The sequence below is a fragment of the Rissa tridactyla genome, chromosome 10 (assembly GCF_028500815.1).
Source record: "Rissa tridactyla isolate bRisTri1 chromosome 10, bRisTri1.patW.cur.20221130, whole genome shotgun sequence".
Lineage (NCBI taxonomy): Eukaryota > Metazoa > Chordata > Aves > Charadriiformes > Laridae > Rissa > Rissa tridactyla.
In genome coordinates this window covers 24,145,001-24,158,191 of record NC_071475.1, presented here as the reverse complement: position 1 = coordinate 24,158,191, position 13,191 = coordinate 24,145,001, and the positions used below count along the sequence as shown (strand labels likewise).

Below are 13,191 nucleotides of genomic sequence, written 5' to 3'. Positions count from 1 at the left end.
TTTCTCTGAGAACCTGAGGGGCATTCTCAGTTCACAAATTTTCCCATTTGGTATTATAATGGACATAGTAGTTTCTTCCTCTGCACATGTAATTCCCAGAAGTCGTTTCATTAATCTTTCACAGAATTACTATTCAGTAGGATGCAAAAAGACTGGGAGATGGCAATTAAGAACCAGCATATTAAAAATGTTTGGGTGCATGGATATTGTGAATGAAACCAAGGGAATATGTAAACCCTTCAAATCGTGAAGTTTCCCGGTGCTTAAATAACTCGGCACGACTAATTGCTTTCTGTTCTCAGCCCATATGCTCTCTTCTTGGTTTCTTCTGGGCGCAGCGTTCGGGGAGGAGGTTTGCACTCCCCCATTTCTGAGTCATACGAGAAGATGGACCGAGTTTCAGGCGCTTAACCCTGACACATCCATCCGAAGCCACCGCCACTCAGAGAGAGCAGCTCAGTCTCCAGTGCTCTCTCTCACTTGAGTTGTTAGGCAGTTTTCCGCAGCTGAATAACTGGTAGGTTTTGCTGGGATAGGAGCTTATTTTAGCTTATTTTCCCAGTGAGTCCAACAGGTTGGTAGCGAGTGTGAAGGGATGAAGATAGGGCAGCTGGGGCTGGGACTGCTGCTGGAAGGATGGCTTCCATCAAGCCGGTATCCAGAGCATCCATGACCATGGACCCCGGGAAAAAATAGTGCTAGATGATGATGGGAATGCCAGCTGGCTTGTGCTCCTTCCCCTCTGGAAGGGACATTGGTTGACCCAGTAAGGAGGCAGAGCCAAGTGTTTGGACTAGGTGCTAAACGTGTTGGCCTCTGTACCGCGTGCTTGAGCAAGGAGAGCAAGTGCCGGGCTGGGTTGGGGCCGTCCAGTGCAGGCAGCTCGGCAGCATGGCCGGGCAGGTCGGGGTCCTGGGGCTGTTCCCCAGGTCAAGGTGTCCCTGGGATTTTTTGTTTGTTTGAGAGCTGTTGGGAAAAGTTTTGCTGGATTTGCCAAGGATTTGCCTTCAGAGGGCTGGAGCCCCTCTGCTGTGAGGACAGGCTGAGAGAGCTGGGGGGGTTCAGCCTGGAGAAGAGAAGGCTCCGGGGAGACCTCGGAGCCCCTTCCAGTCCCTAAAGGGGCTCCAGGAAAGCTGGGGAGGGACTCTGGAGCAGGGAGGGGAGCAATGGGACGAGGGGGAAGGGTTTTAACCTGAAAGAGGGGAGATTTAGATGAGATCTGAGGAAGAAATTCTCTGCTGTGAGGGTGGTGAGCCCCTGGCCCAGGTGTCCCAGAGAAGCTGTGGCTGCCCCATCCCTGGAGGGGTTCAAGGCCAGGTTGGACGGGGCTTGGAGCGACCTGGGCTGGTGGGAGGTGTCCCTGCTTTACCAAATATCTTGCCCTGGTTACAAGGTCCATCAAACTTGAATACTTTCATAGTGTTCTCCCAGAACAGCTTTTTGATCTGTTCCCCATGTCCAATACTGACTTTTCCTTTGCACTTTTCATGGAATAAAATATTTCTTTATGGGCTTCAGCGTAATTTTAGCCTGAGTTCCTTGCCAGGGTTAGATTGCCAGGGCGTCTTAGGGAAGAGTTTGTGCTGATTGTGAGTGGAGTTTTCAAAAGCTCCATTTGGCTTAGACTTGTGATCTTGCGTAAAGCAATTTTAGTCAGGTCTGTAGTAATTAATGTTGTATGCGCATATGCGATTATGGAAATGGTCTAAGAATTTATTGCCATTTCAATTTTATTTTAGCTTTCAAGCTTTTTGGCAGCTGTTAGAGTGCAAACACGGGACAGTGGATTTTTTCTGTCCTGTGTGATATAGTAGCTGCTTAATTTCTCAGATAAGAAATCTGGAATTGGAGGTAAAACACTCTGCTGAACCTTTGCAGGCTTAGATTAAATCTTAATTATGATTCATGTCCTTAACTTTACAGCTATTAAACACCTTGATTTTAGAAGTAATAAAATTAATCTGGCGAATTAGGTTTACCAAGTGCATTTTTAATTGAATTTAAATTTAAAACCAACGTAGCCAACGATTGTCAGTCCCCGTTTCAGGCAATATCATCACTGAGATAATGTTTCTCGTCTCCCAAGCAACACGCCGGAGAGACAGAGTTTGGAAGAACCAGCTCTCTTTTTGACGATTGACTCTCCCGCGATATTTTCCTTCGCGTTGGCTCCGCTCACGCGGGTGTTTTGTGAACCTCTCTAGTACCGCCGCTCTCTGCCGCTTCCCCACGCGTACCGGGGCCCCAGGTTTGATTTGGCACCCGAGGTGCAGAGAAACTTGTGACTCGGTTTTCAGGAAGCAGAGGGGTTGGTGATTAAACTTTTTCACATGCATTTGAGCACGTACCCTAGTCAGCTGCCTGCTTGTATTTTTTCGCAGGCAGTTGCTCTGCATTTGCATACATATTGTGCCAAATATTACCTATTGCTACACGCAGGATAGTTACCAAAATAGCGATCTAGTATTACTGCCACTGACGTTTCCGCAATGGGAGTTGCTAGCTAACTTTGAGACAGGCAAGGTAAGGTATGTCTGAGGGAAAAGAGAGGGGGGAAAAATTAAATATACAACGCAGATTGTTGAGTTGTGAATGTGACCTTTATTTTTGTTATCTAGGCCTTGAGATGAGAAACTGAACTCGGTCATGCTTGCATAAGACATTACTGTAGTCATGTCCTTCTGATTTTCCTGGAATAGAAACCTCATTAAACGACATGAAATTATAAGAAAATCTTTCAAAGCAATCCTTCTGTTCCTCCTCATGCCACCCATATCGAAACACAAACATTTCTTCTCCCTCTTTTCCCTCGCTCTTTTCTTTACTTCCTCTTCCTCAGTCTCTGACTGACATCTCTCCTTTCTCCTTTGAAGACTCATTCAGAGCCTGTGTCGACCTGGACCGGCAACCTCTGAGTTTAAAGCTGCATTTCTGGCACAGTAACATAAAATATGGACACCGGTTTGCTGTAGAAAAAAAGCACATCCATCCTGTATCTTGCTTTTTGCCCCACTCTCTGATTTTGCTCATGTTTTCAAGTGCTTCTTCACAATAAACTTGCCATGCCCCATGTCGGATATCCATCTCCTCCCATACCATAATGATATTCTTCTTACCAAGTCCAAAATACCTTTCAGGAAATTCGGCACTCAAATAGAAACGGTGCTCATGTCTGGCAAGATCTGACAGTCAAGTAGGGTTCTCGGTACACTTCTGGCACTCTAACTATCTGTCCAATGGAATAAGTAAAATCATAACGAAGGATGTAATGAGATAATAATGAAAAAAACCACCTAGTTTGGTTAAATGAAAACTCGGCTACTCTGCTGGCTTATTTTTTCGCACTTGGACAAGGCATAAGGGAAGCTCATTCACGGTTACTTTCAATTGAAGTTCAGAATCTCACATCTAGACACAAATCCTACTAATGAAGTATTGGGAAACAATTGGCCTCAGACCTGCAGAACAATGTATCTTTTTGGACTTGTAAAACAGGACTTTTAGGGTTGTTTTACAGTTTGTCTTTGCAGCCAGACTAGCTTGACTTGTTCCTGAAAGCATTTTTGGCCTCCTATCACAAACTGAATTGACATCATTTCCTGCATAAATAGAGTAGGAATCAAAACCTCCTATTAGGAAGCCAAGGTGATTTGGATTCAAAAAAAAACAACAACAAAAAAAACCAACCAAAAACCAAACCAAAAACCAAAAAAACCCAACCAAATGCATCTTTAAGTCACGAGACCTTGCTTTTGGCATGCTATTGTACCTTCCAAAGCTTCTGAATGGCTGCACATTAAGAAAGGTTTGAGCTGTCCAGTTATTTAGACTTCCTTTACTCACCTGAACTGCTGACTTTGTCTGTCCTTTCTTGCATAATAACTACTTTTTGATTGCTTAAAAGTACAGAAGCTTGTCCGTCAGATTTGTTGTGTTCGGTCTTACCTAATTCTGTATGTCTTGTATTGTTTTACCTTGTAGGGTCCACCTTGAAACGACTATGTCTAGGCAAAGATCACAGTAGTAGTAACTATCCCATTTTTGTTTCTCAGTATTTCCTTCATGGCATGGGATGTTTTTTGCTTTTTTTTTTTTTAATATTGTTTACTAAAAGCTGGTTGTTTGATGGATAGAGCTGATGCACTTATACTGATATGAAATTAGACCGTATAAATCGTGGTACTTTCGTACTAATGCATGTGCTGTGATGTCTTGGGAACCACGCATGCAGCAAGACAGTTGTGGTATTCTTTGTGTGTGAGACTGTGCACGCATGCGGCGAGAAAACCGGATTCAGTGTTTGTCTTTCTGAAGTACACACCTTTATATGACTGCAGTTCTCTGCTGGAGGAATTTAGAGCTTTAAACGACCTTGCTCCTGTTGGGCTGCATGAAATATTAAACACTAATTGAAGAGCTTTCCTGTCAAAATACTTATTTTTCTCACCGGTCCCTTTCCCCCAAGCAAAGGAAAAGGAAATGAGCAGTGTTCACTTAGAAGTTATGTTGCAGGTTGAATGCATGATCATTTAAAGGTTATTAACGTATCTTATATAACCGTAGGACTAATTAGTTTACTCGATTTCATTGGCTGGTAACTGATTAACAGAAAAAGACGACTGAATGTTTGTGTTTGCTTATATAATAATTTTACTACGGTTCTATGAACTTTTTGCTTGGAGAGATGGTCTTTATTTCAAGTCTTTAGCCACATCAAATACGTTAGCTGGAAAGTTACTTTATATTTTCTGCTTAGGTCAAATTCAGGCACCTTCACTTGCTGTTCTCTGCTGATCTTGCTGTGTCAGACTTGTAGTTACCAACACGTAAAAAGGACAGATCCTTTTTTTCCTTTTTCCTAGTTCTTCTAGAAAAAAGCAAACACGTAAAATTACAGCTCTGTCAGTACTCTTCCTGTCTGCTTTTATCTATACCAAAAGTTCTGTATTTATATCTTTGTCTCAAAAACTCACACAACCGCTTTGTCCTCCTTTCTCCTCATTCTTCTGTACATTCGTGGTCCTGATGGGGTTTTTTTTCCCCAAAAATACGCAGATGGCAGAGTAAACGGTCCTAACACCGTTGCGAGAGATTGTGGGTTCCTGGAGCCTTTGAGGCCAGCCCTGTTTGTAACCTATATGATAATTATGATTTTCCAGGAGGACAGTAAACTTAGCCAAGTGAAATAAATGGCAAATTCATTTTTTAAGTGTGTGCAGTTTTAGTAGGTAGTACATCCTGCCTCCCACTCTCTCGTGGTAGTCTCCTCCGAAGAGACTTTGTGAGCCTGAGGATGTCAGTGTTGCTGGGACTGCCTCCGTTTCTTCTCTCTGAGTCCTTAATTTCACTGAGAGAGAAGTTGTGGGTGCAACAGCTAGTGGCTGAGGTAGCATAACGGGATAGAAAATATGAATGCATTGGACTTGGACCATTTCTTTAAGCAAAGGTGTTCTGTAGAAAGGAGGGGGAGGGTTAAAAGTCCAAAAAGCCACCATTTGAATTGCAGTAGACGAGAAACTGTTTGAGCAGCAAGGTGGTGACGCAGAGATGCCATCGTCAACTTTCTTTGTGTGTGATTTTCCAGGATCCTCGACAAACAGTCTCGTAACGTGTCCTGAGCCCGTCCCACAATCAACCCTGCAGGTTCAGGCCAACAACAGTAACAACAAGAAAGGGACGTTCACAGACGATCTTCACAAGCTGGTTGACCAGTGGACAAGCAAAACTGTTGGAGCTGCACAGACAAAACCTTCTTTAAATCAACTGAAGCAGAACCAAAAAAGGCAAGACATGGAGCCAAAGGCTAATCCCATGCAAACACAGAATGAGACATGTGGAGTAAGTGGCACTCCTTGAAGGACGTACCTTTTACTATGTGTCTGAAAACCTTTGCAGAACTCAGATTTGGAGGAGGACATAGACTAAAATTACTTCCGATAGTTGCTTCCTTTAAATGTCCATCTCTTTTCATTAAGTACTAAACCAGATTTTTTTTTTTTTAAATTGTCTTTTGGAATAATCTTGAGGGATATATGGGCTGCAATAGATATATATATATATAAAAATATATATATTTTTAAATTGCAAACTGCTTATTAACAGCAATATACAGCAATACTCATACCGCTAACCATATGTTGCTCCACTGAAGTTTTAACTATTCCTGAAGTTTTCTTCTTTTTTGATGTTTAATATTAATCTTCCGTAGGCAGGACGGAGGCTGGGCTGGTGGCTTGGAGGTAGTGAGCCTTTGTTGTAGTGGAAGCAGAGCGAGTACTGCGCTGGGACAGGGGACAGGCAGATGTGATTCTGACCTTCGCTTCTTGTACTGGGCATCTTCGAGGTTCTCTACCTCGTGCAAATACCGTCTTCGGAAACGCTGTTGAAAGTAAACCACAACAAAATGGAGATGGGAAGTGCCCCCATTCATCCCCTCTTCTTTTCAGTAGCAGGAAAAAAAACCATCGTGACGCGCGTTTGTGTCTGCGTTCGGTGCTTGTTTTCATGGGTGAGCGACAATACGGAGGTAGGCACAAACACAAATGAAGATGTATCCAGAATCCCAGTTTACCATTCTCTCCCAGCCTGGTCTGGGTTTCCAGACCCTCTTCCTCCTCCTGATGGTGGGATGTTTCTTTGATTAATAATTTTTGCTGGATTCAGTTTCTGGAAGGCTGGAAATTGAGCCAAAGTAGAGGAAAATAAATTAGTTTTAAAAGCAAAGAAATAGTGAAAACAAAACCAGTGAGGGACTACTTTGCCATCTCTTAAAAACAAGTTAACTGGGTCTGAATAGTAAACCATTGCCTTTTTGGGATGTTGAAGGAAAAAAAACCCAAAACTTGTATGCAGCACTGGTAGGTCTGTAGTTATTGGTGAGGTGAGACGTGCCCAAGCAGGACCGGTGCTAACGTGTCCACTTTGGTACCTGCTGGTTTTGGAGTTAGTGGGGTCACTGACTTCACAGGGAAGAGCGTTTGTTCAAATTTATTAAGCAATTTTATGTCAATTCTTAGTTGCTGTAAATGAACAAAAACCAGAGAGTAAATGATCCTGCTGTGTTGTGATGGTTTAACCGGTATAAACCCGTTCTGGAATAACTGCGACATCTACTTAAGGCCCCATTAGTTCTCCCAAAATAAGTCACAGGAACTGCCAGTAAATAAAAACTGAAGATTATATAGGAAGTGATGGTGAGGACACAGATTTTGTTCTAAGTCACTTCTTACTCTCTTTTGATGTGCAGGTTGGAGGTTGCTGTCTTTTCCCTGAGGCTCCTGCAGTAGTCTGAAGCGTTCCATGGGGGTGGTCTGCCCACTTACCACTCTGGAAAAGAGAGTGGTTATTTTGCTTATTTAAATGACCTTAACATCATAGAATCATAAATGTGTTGGGTTGGAAGGGACCTCTAAAGGCCGTCTAGTCCAACCCCTGCAGTGAGCAGGGACATCTTAAACCAGATCAGGTCGCTCAGAGCCTCATCCAGCCTGGCCTTGAATGTCTCCAGGGATGGGGCCTCCACCCCCTCTCTGGGCAACCTGTTCCAGTGTCTCACCACCCTCAGTGTAAAGAACTTCATCCTAACGTCTCATCTAACCCTGCCCTGCTCTAGTTTAAACCATTGCCCCTCGTCCTATCGCTACATGCCCTTGCAAACATCGATTTTAGGGTTAATTTTACCTTCCGCAATCTTGGTGTCTCTGTTTCAAAGCCTGTGGAGATGGCAGAATACCGCTGTGAGAGGAACAGGAATGTCCCTGTCTCAATACACTGATTTTTATAGAGTTTCTTTCTTTCTAGAACATGGCAGTTCCAGGGAATTAACAAGGCGGGTCGAAGTCTTTTAGAGATGATTTACCAAGCCCTCAGACAGGTTGGGATTCCCTGCTCTCGCTTCGCGTCATTCCGTGTTGCTTGGAAGAGTGGCAGTCAGTTAGAGACCTCACGAGCCCGCACCACCTTGCCCTGGGTGGTTTTGTCCATCGAGTCATTGCAGAGCGGGCTGCAGAAGAGATGCAAAGGTAGACGGCAAATCTTCCTAGCGTGGTTATCGTTGGGGTATTTTGTCCATGAAGGTGGCACTGCACGCTGGAGATGACAGGAAAACAGGGCAGTGGATGTGATTTAAACCACTTTTACAACAGCACAAGGGCTGTTTTGGGAGCTGAGTGGTCATTCTGCTGATGGTACCTTTTGAAATTCACCCGAAAGGGGAAATTGAAGTTAAGGGAGGAGCAGGTTCGTGATGTTGGGAGAAAAATAGCCGAAAGAGAAGGAAGGAAATTGTGTGAAAGGACCCATAAAATCAGTTCTTGGGGCGATGAGTTACGTGGGGAGATGTTATACGTGTACTGAATCACCATTGAGCCCACCTTTTAAAATGGTATTGAAAAGACAAAAAGAACTCAGGAAATCGCATAAAGGATGGAAAAAATAGCATGATAACAGGGAGCATATAAAGCTCAGGCTGTACTTCTTCAGTCCATCTGTTAACACCCTCTTTTCGTCGTCTTTTTGATCAAATACAAAAATGCCTTTGCAAAAAAAGAATAAGGAGCGCTAAACAGATTTCCAGCCCATCAGCGAAAGTTATAACAAGGTTTTGTGTTGCAAATAAAGGCTAGATAAATTGGAAACGTGGTGATTCTTATCTTTTTTCTTTTTCTTTTTTTTTTTTTTTTTTTTTTTTTGACTGGAACAAACTAGCAGGAAACTGTTAGGGCGGGTTGTCTCGTATCTTCAAACTGGTTGTGTTGTTTTGGGAGAAGCTAGTGTTGGTCCCATGCGATGATCGGAAATGAGGGGCGGGAGGGAGGCAGTATTGCATACCTTTGCTTCTGAATTTTCTCTGGGGGCCATTGGGCAGAAAGGCGTCTCCTTGAAGAGTTTTCAGACAGGAGTTGGGAGTGAGATGAGTTGTCCCATGGTGCTCTGTTGGTTATAGGTCCCCTGGAATCGGCACCACGTAGAGCTCTTGTACGTGACGCAGAGGCCACGCAGGCGACGGGCACCCTCCTGGGGTGAAAGCCTAGGGCTTTCGTTACGCGAGGTGTGACAAAAAAGGTGTCAAACCAAATGCTCCCCCTCTGCTCTGCGTTCATTTTTTCTTTTTTCAGTCTCTTAGGCCAACGGGAAGTTGCAACATACCCTTATATTGGTTAGGGGTAGAGTTGTTTTATTTATATTTTTAATGAATTATTTTCCCTTACTGTCCACCCGCTGTTATTAACACGCAGGGTCGTTGTGCGGCTGATTTCAAGCCTTCTCTTGCACCCTGGAAGCAGAGGACTGGCTTTTCTGAGTTACCTTTTGTCTTGAGATGCTTCTACCACTGCCAGCAAATTGTTTGCCGTGTGAATACAATATATTATTGGTCCCTTTTTTTTAACGAAGTGAAGGCGGCTCTTTAAGGTTGGAATTCAACTCAGAAGGGAAGTCGGTGGTGTGTTTAATAAGGGCTAGTGGTTTTATTTTCTTCCTCTTTATGATCGGAAGTGTAGAAAGCAATACAATAACTGGGAGGCAAAGGAAGACGAAATTCTGCTTTCTTTCTGGGGAAGTTATTTGGCTGCAGTATTTCGGTGCGTATTAGAAGTTTGGGAGGGAACCTTCAGGCATCCAGTTGTGTCACAGGAGCGCTGAAATGTCCCTTTTCAAATGTTTTATTGAAAGAAGGAAATACACGTGTAATAGGATATACTAGGAAGAACTGAAGTCAAACTCCCTGATAATAGTTATTTCTGTCGTGCTCATCTATGTGGAAAACATGATGAAATAATCCTTTTTTACAGGTAATTGTGGTTACCAGCAGTCAAGGAATACGCCTAGGAACGTGAGCTGACTTGTGTGTAAAGACTACTGAATACTGGGTAGTTAAAGGTAGTTTTTGAAGATACCGGGGAATAAAAGGGCTTACCGAAAATACGTTTTCAATTCTTCATAATCTTATGTAGCTCCATGGGGTTTTAAAGAAAAAAACTACTACCCCCCAAAAAAAAGCTGTAAGCATGTTCCCCGTCCATGATAAGGGTGTTTCTGTGAAGCGGGCAGGTCTGCGTCGGTGGGTGACGTGCGCTGGGGCTGAGCCGCCATCGGTAATAGCCGCACATCTGCTTCCATTTGGGACAGCTTGATCTGAACGAGCTTGGCTGCCCGGGAAGCAGCTTTCTGGAGATAGCCACAGGCACGACAACGGAGCGGAAGGCCTATTAACGCCTTTTACCGTGTCTTCCGTCTCCATTGAATTGGAAGAAGAATAAAAAATTGGATGAATCTGTGTTTGAAGCTCTTCAACACCACCTTCTCGGTCGGAATGGCAGAATAGCTTGCCGGGAACGCGGAAGGGCCCAAGCACAAATCTTCAGTAGCACCTAATAACTTTGGGTTTTCAGCAGACTGGGAAAAAGCGGTAAAAAAGATGAATTAGCATCCTTGCCCTGCTTGTGTTGGCAGCCAGCTCTGATGCCGTCCTGTGATTCAGACGGTTTTGTTTCACTGGTAGTCGGACCATGCAGGAGTAAACCAGTAACACTGAACAACGCAGCCATCGAAATGTAGCTGGAAGAAAAATTATCTAAATCCTGCACTTTTAGAACGAGTTGTGATGGTTACGCTCAGCTTTCACGGCAGAATTACCCGGTTTCATCTCTTCTAACGTAAAAACATAAGTATTTATAATGTTTATAGTAAGTCTAGCACAATGTTGGCGGTATACTTTCACAGTACCGTGCCTATGAACATTGCTAAAGTGGCACTTTAGAGCTTGCTTGGTAAAGCCTGATGGGCAGAGAATTAAAAAAAGAAGTCCAAAGAACAGATTTAATTTTTTTCTGCGCTACCATAGCCTTTTTCCAGCGGGCTTGCTTTCATTTTTATGTATGTTTTTGCGCGTGTTCTTCTTTGTGTATCCCGAATGAGTACGTCTGATTATTTGGGGGAGCGGGAATAAATGGCAGCAAGGGAAAGACTTGGCAGCCAAAGGCTGGCATTTGGGGAAGCAGGAGCGAGAGGTGGCTCTTAACCGGCAGGGACGGGTACCGGCCCTCGGGGCAGAGGTTTATTCGGGCAGGGAGAGTTTGGCAAGCGCAGGAGAGGAGGCGGCGTGAGCGGAGGTACGAAGGCAGCAGACTGAGACGTGGCCATACGTGTTCGTTCACGAAGTATATTGCTTCTATAGAGGAGGCTAATTGAGATGCAGAGGGAAAGAGGGAATTTCACGCCTTTCCCGTATAATACAGGATACGTTTTAGGATGTCGACCCAGTCTCCTTTCCAAAAAAAAAAAAAAAAAAAAAAATCGTTAGTAAGTATCTCTAGCAGACAGACTTTTACATGGTGATGACAGACGTCAATTTTGCAGTCCATTTGTTAAATTCATTAAGTTTGGACTATGTCTACCTTATCAGCCTGCTTAAGGCCAAGACAGAGGACTTTACTAGGCTCTAGGCAGGCAGCAGGACAAACAGAAGTAAATTAATGTTGTAATATTAAAAATGAACAACGCCATGTGTAGTTGGCGAGGTCGTGTACTCAGTCTCATTCCTCGCTGCTAGCGTTGCGTCGTCTGAAGTTGAATTAGGAAGGGAAAAGAGCACTTCTGCTTCACGCTCCTGCAGGAGGATTAGAGTGTTTTAAATAAGCCCCAAACGCTTGTCCTGTATGACTGCGGGTTATGGTTATAAAGGTCTTTCATTTTTTTCAGTTATCTCTAAACATTGGTTGCTTCAGCTGGAGACGGGAGTCTGATACTGTACCACTCGTTTTCAATTCCCAAGACGACTGGGTATAGAAGAAACGATTCGCACCCTTATCTTCAAGCTGCGGGTAGAACGCCCAAGCCCAGAAGATGCTCGGGGAGCTGGAGCCTTGTCACGGCTAGGGTATAGTGTGCTGGAGTTGATGATGCGCGTGTTGGAATTGATGGCTTGTGCCACAACTGGCACCTTTGCAACAAACTGACAAGGTAATACCTAAGAGGAGAGGTCACCTGGGCCAGCAGGGACCTGCAGATAACAAACGTGTCCTTTCAGCACCGAATTGGCCAGCTCATGAGGGACAGGAGAGCTTACGGACTCGCAGCTTCCCTGGGGAGCTTCAACGCCCCCAAGAAGCGTAGGTCTTGTGCTCAGGGGTAAAATACCCTTATTGTTGACAAGCCGTGCATCTCGGGGGCTTCCTTTGGTGTACCTCCATTAAAATACCGGCCTGACTGACTGAACTGCCGAGCTAGTTCTGTTCACAGCCATGACTTTGGCCTTAGTGCAGGTAGACTCCTTGTCCATCGCTGCCTGAGTGTCCATCTGCTTCCCTTTGAACTTTACGAACAAAGTGACTTGTAGTTTCACGGCTCCCCTAGAGCTGAGGAATCCATAGCTCCTTGTGCTGTTTTGAGGACCGTTCTGGTGCACGTTGGTTTTGATGTTTCAGTCGACGTCTACATGCAGGAAGAAATGGGTCAGTTTGGCCTCCGTCGCTGTTGGGTCATCGTAGCTCGTTAAAAGATGATGGTTAAAAAATGGCTTTGAGCCCCTGGAGTTCATCTAGGGGAAGACGCAAGAGCTAGATGTCTGGTTGCCTCTTAAAGTGTGTGTTTTGCTCCCTTGAAGCATGCGATGAAGGTAGAGGAAGCAACCTTAAATCATTAACGTACTTTTGACACGACATTAACAGGTTTTAGTAAGTAGGTCTAATGTTAGGTTTTGGAGCGTGATGTCATTTTATTCCCAGTTGCCCATACATCGCGTACGTCGCCTTACCTACAGCTGCTGCGTTACTGAGTGATTTAGCTGGGAATGAAAAAGTCAAGCGGCACGGATCGGGTAGAGGTAGATTCCTCAGCATTTTAAAAGAACTGAAAACATGCTTTTTCGAGTCAAGAGTTTTTTAAACAGGACCACTTGCTAAAATGTCACCTTACATTTTCAATGCTACTGTATGATCGATTGCTTGCGTAAGAAATGGCGTATCTCGGTTAGGTGCGTTTACGGGCCCCATCCACTCGCAGTTGTCGAGTTTGATGGAAACCATCATTTTGAGGATATTAAAACGTGGGCCTCATAATAGGTTAAAGAAGTCTGCAGGCCTTAAAAATATGTCCTCAGCTCCTCTGTTTATTGGTCGATTTTGGTGGATTTTTATATATTAATGACGTTAAGTTCATGATACCGAAGCAGCTGTTTCTCTCAGTTCGAAG

At 44.1% G+C, this 13,191-nt stretch overlaps 1 protein-coding gene across 12 annotated transcripts in view; it reads left to right on the top strand.

Annotated features, from left to right (window-relative positions):
* WNK2 (WNK lysine deficient protein kinase 2) overlaps nt 1–13,191 on the top strand; it is a 122,597-nt gene that overhangs the window by 98,638 nt on the left and 10,768 nt on the right. For 10 of the 12 annotated variants that reach the window (XM_054216814.1, XM_054216816.1, XM_054216811.1 and 7 more), the window contains 2 exons: nt 3,982–4,026; nt 5,585–5,838. In XM_054216814.1, the coding sequence (XP_054072789.1) occupies nt 3,982–4,026; nt 5,585–5,838 (299 nt within the window). The remainder of the gene's footprint in view (nt 1–3,981; nt 4,027–5,584; nt 5,839–13,191) is intronic. The other 2 variants (XM_054216817.1, XM_054216812.1) reach the window with 2 other exon arrangements.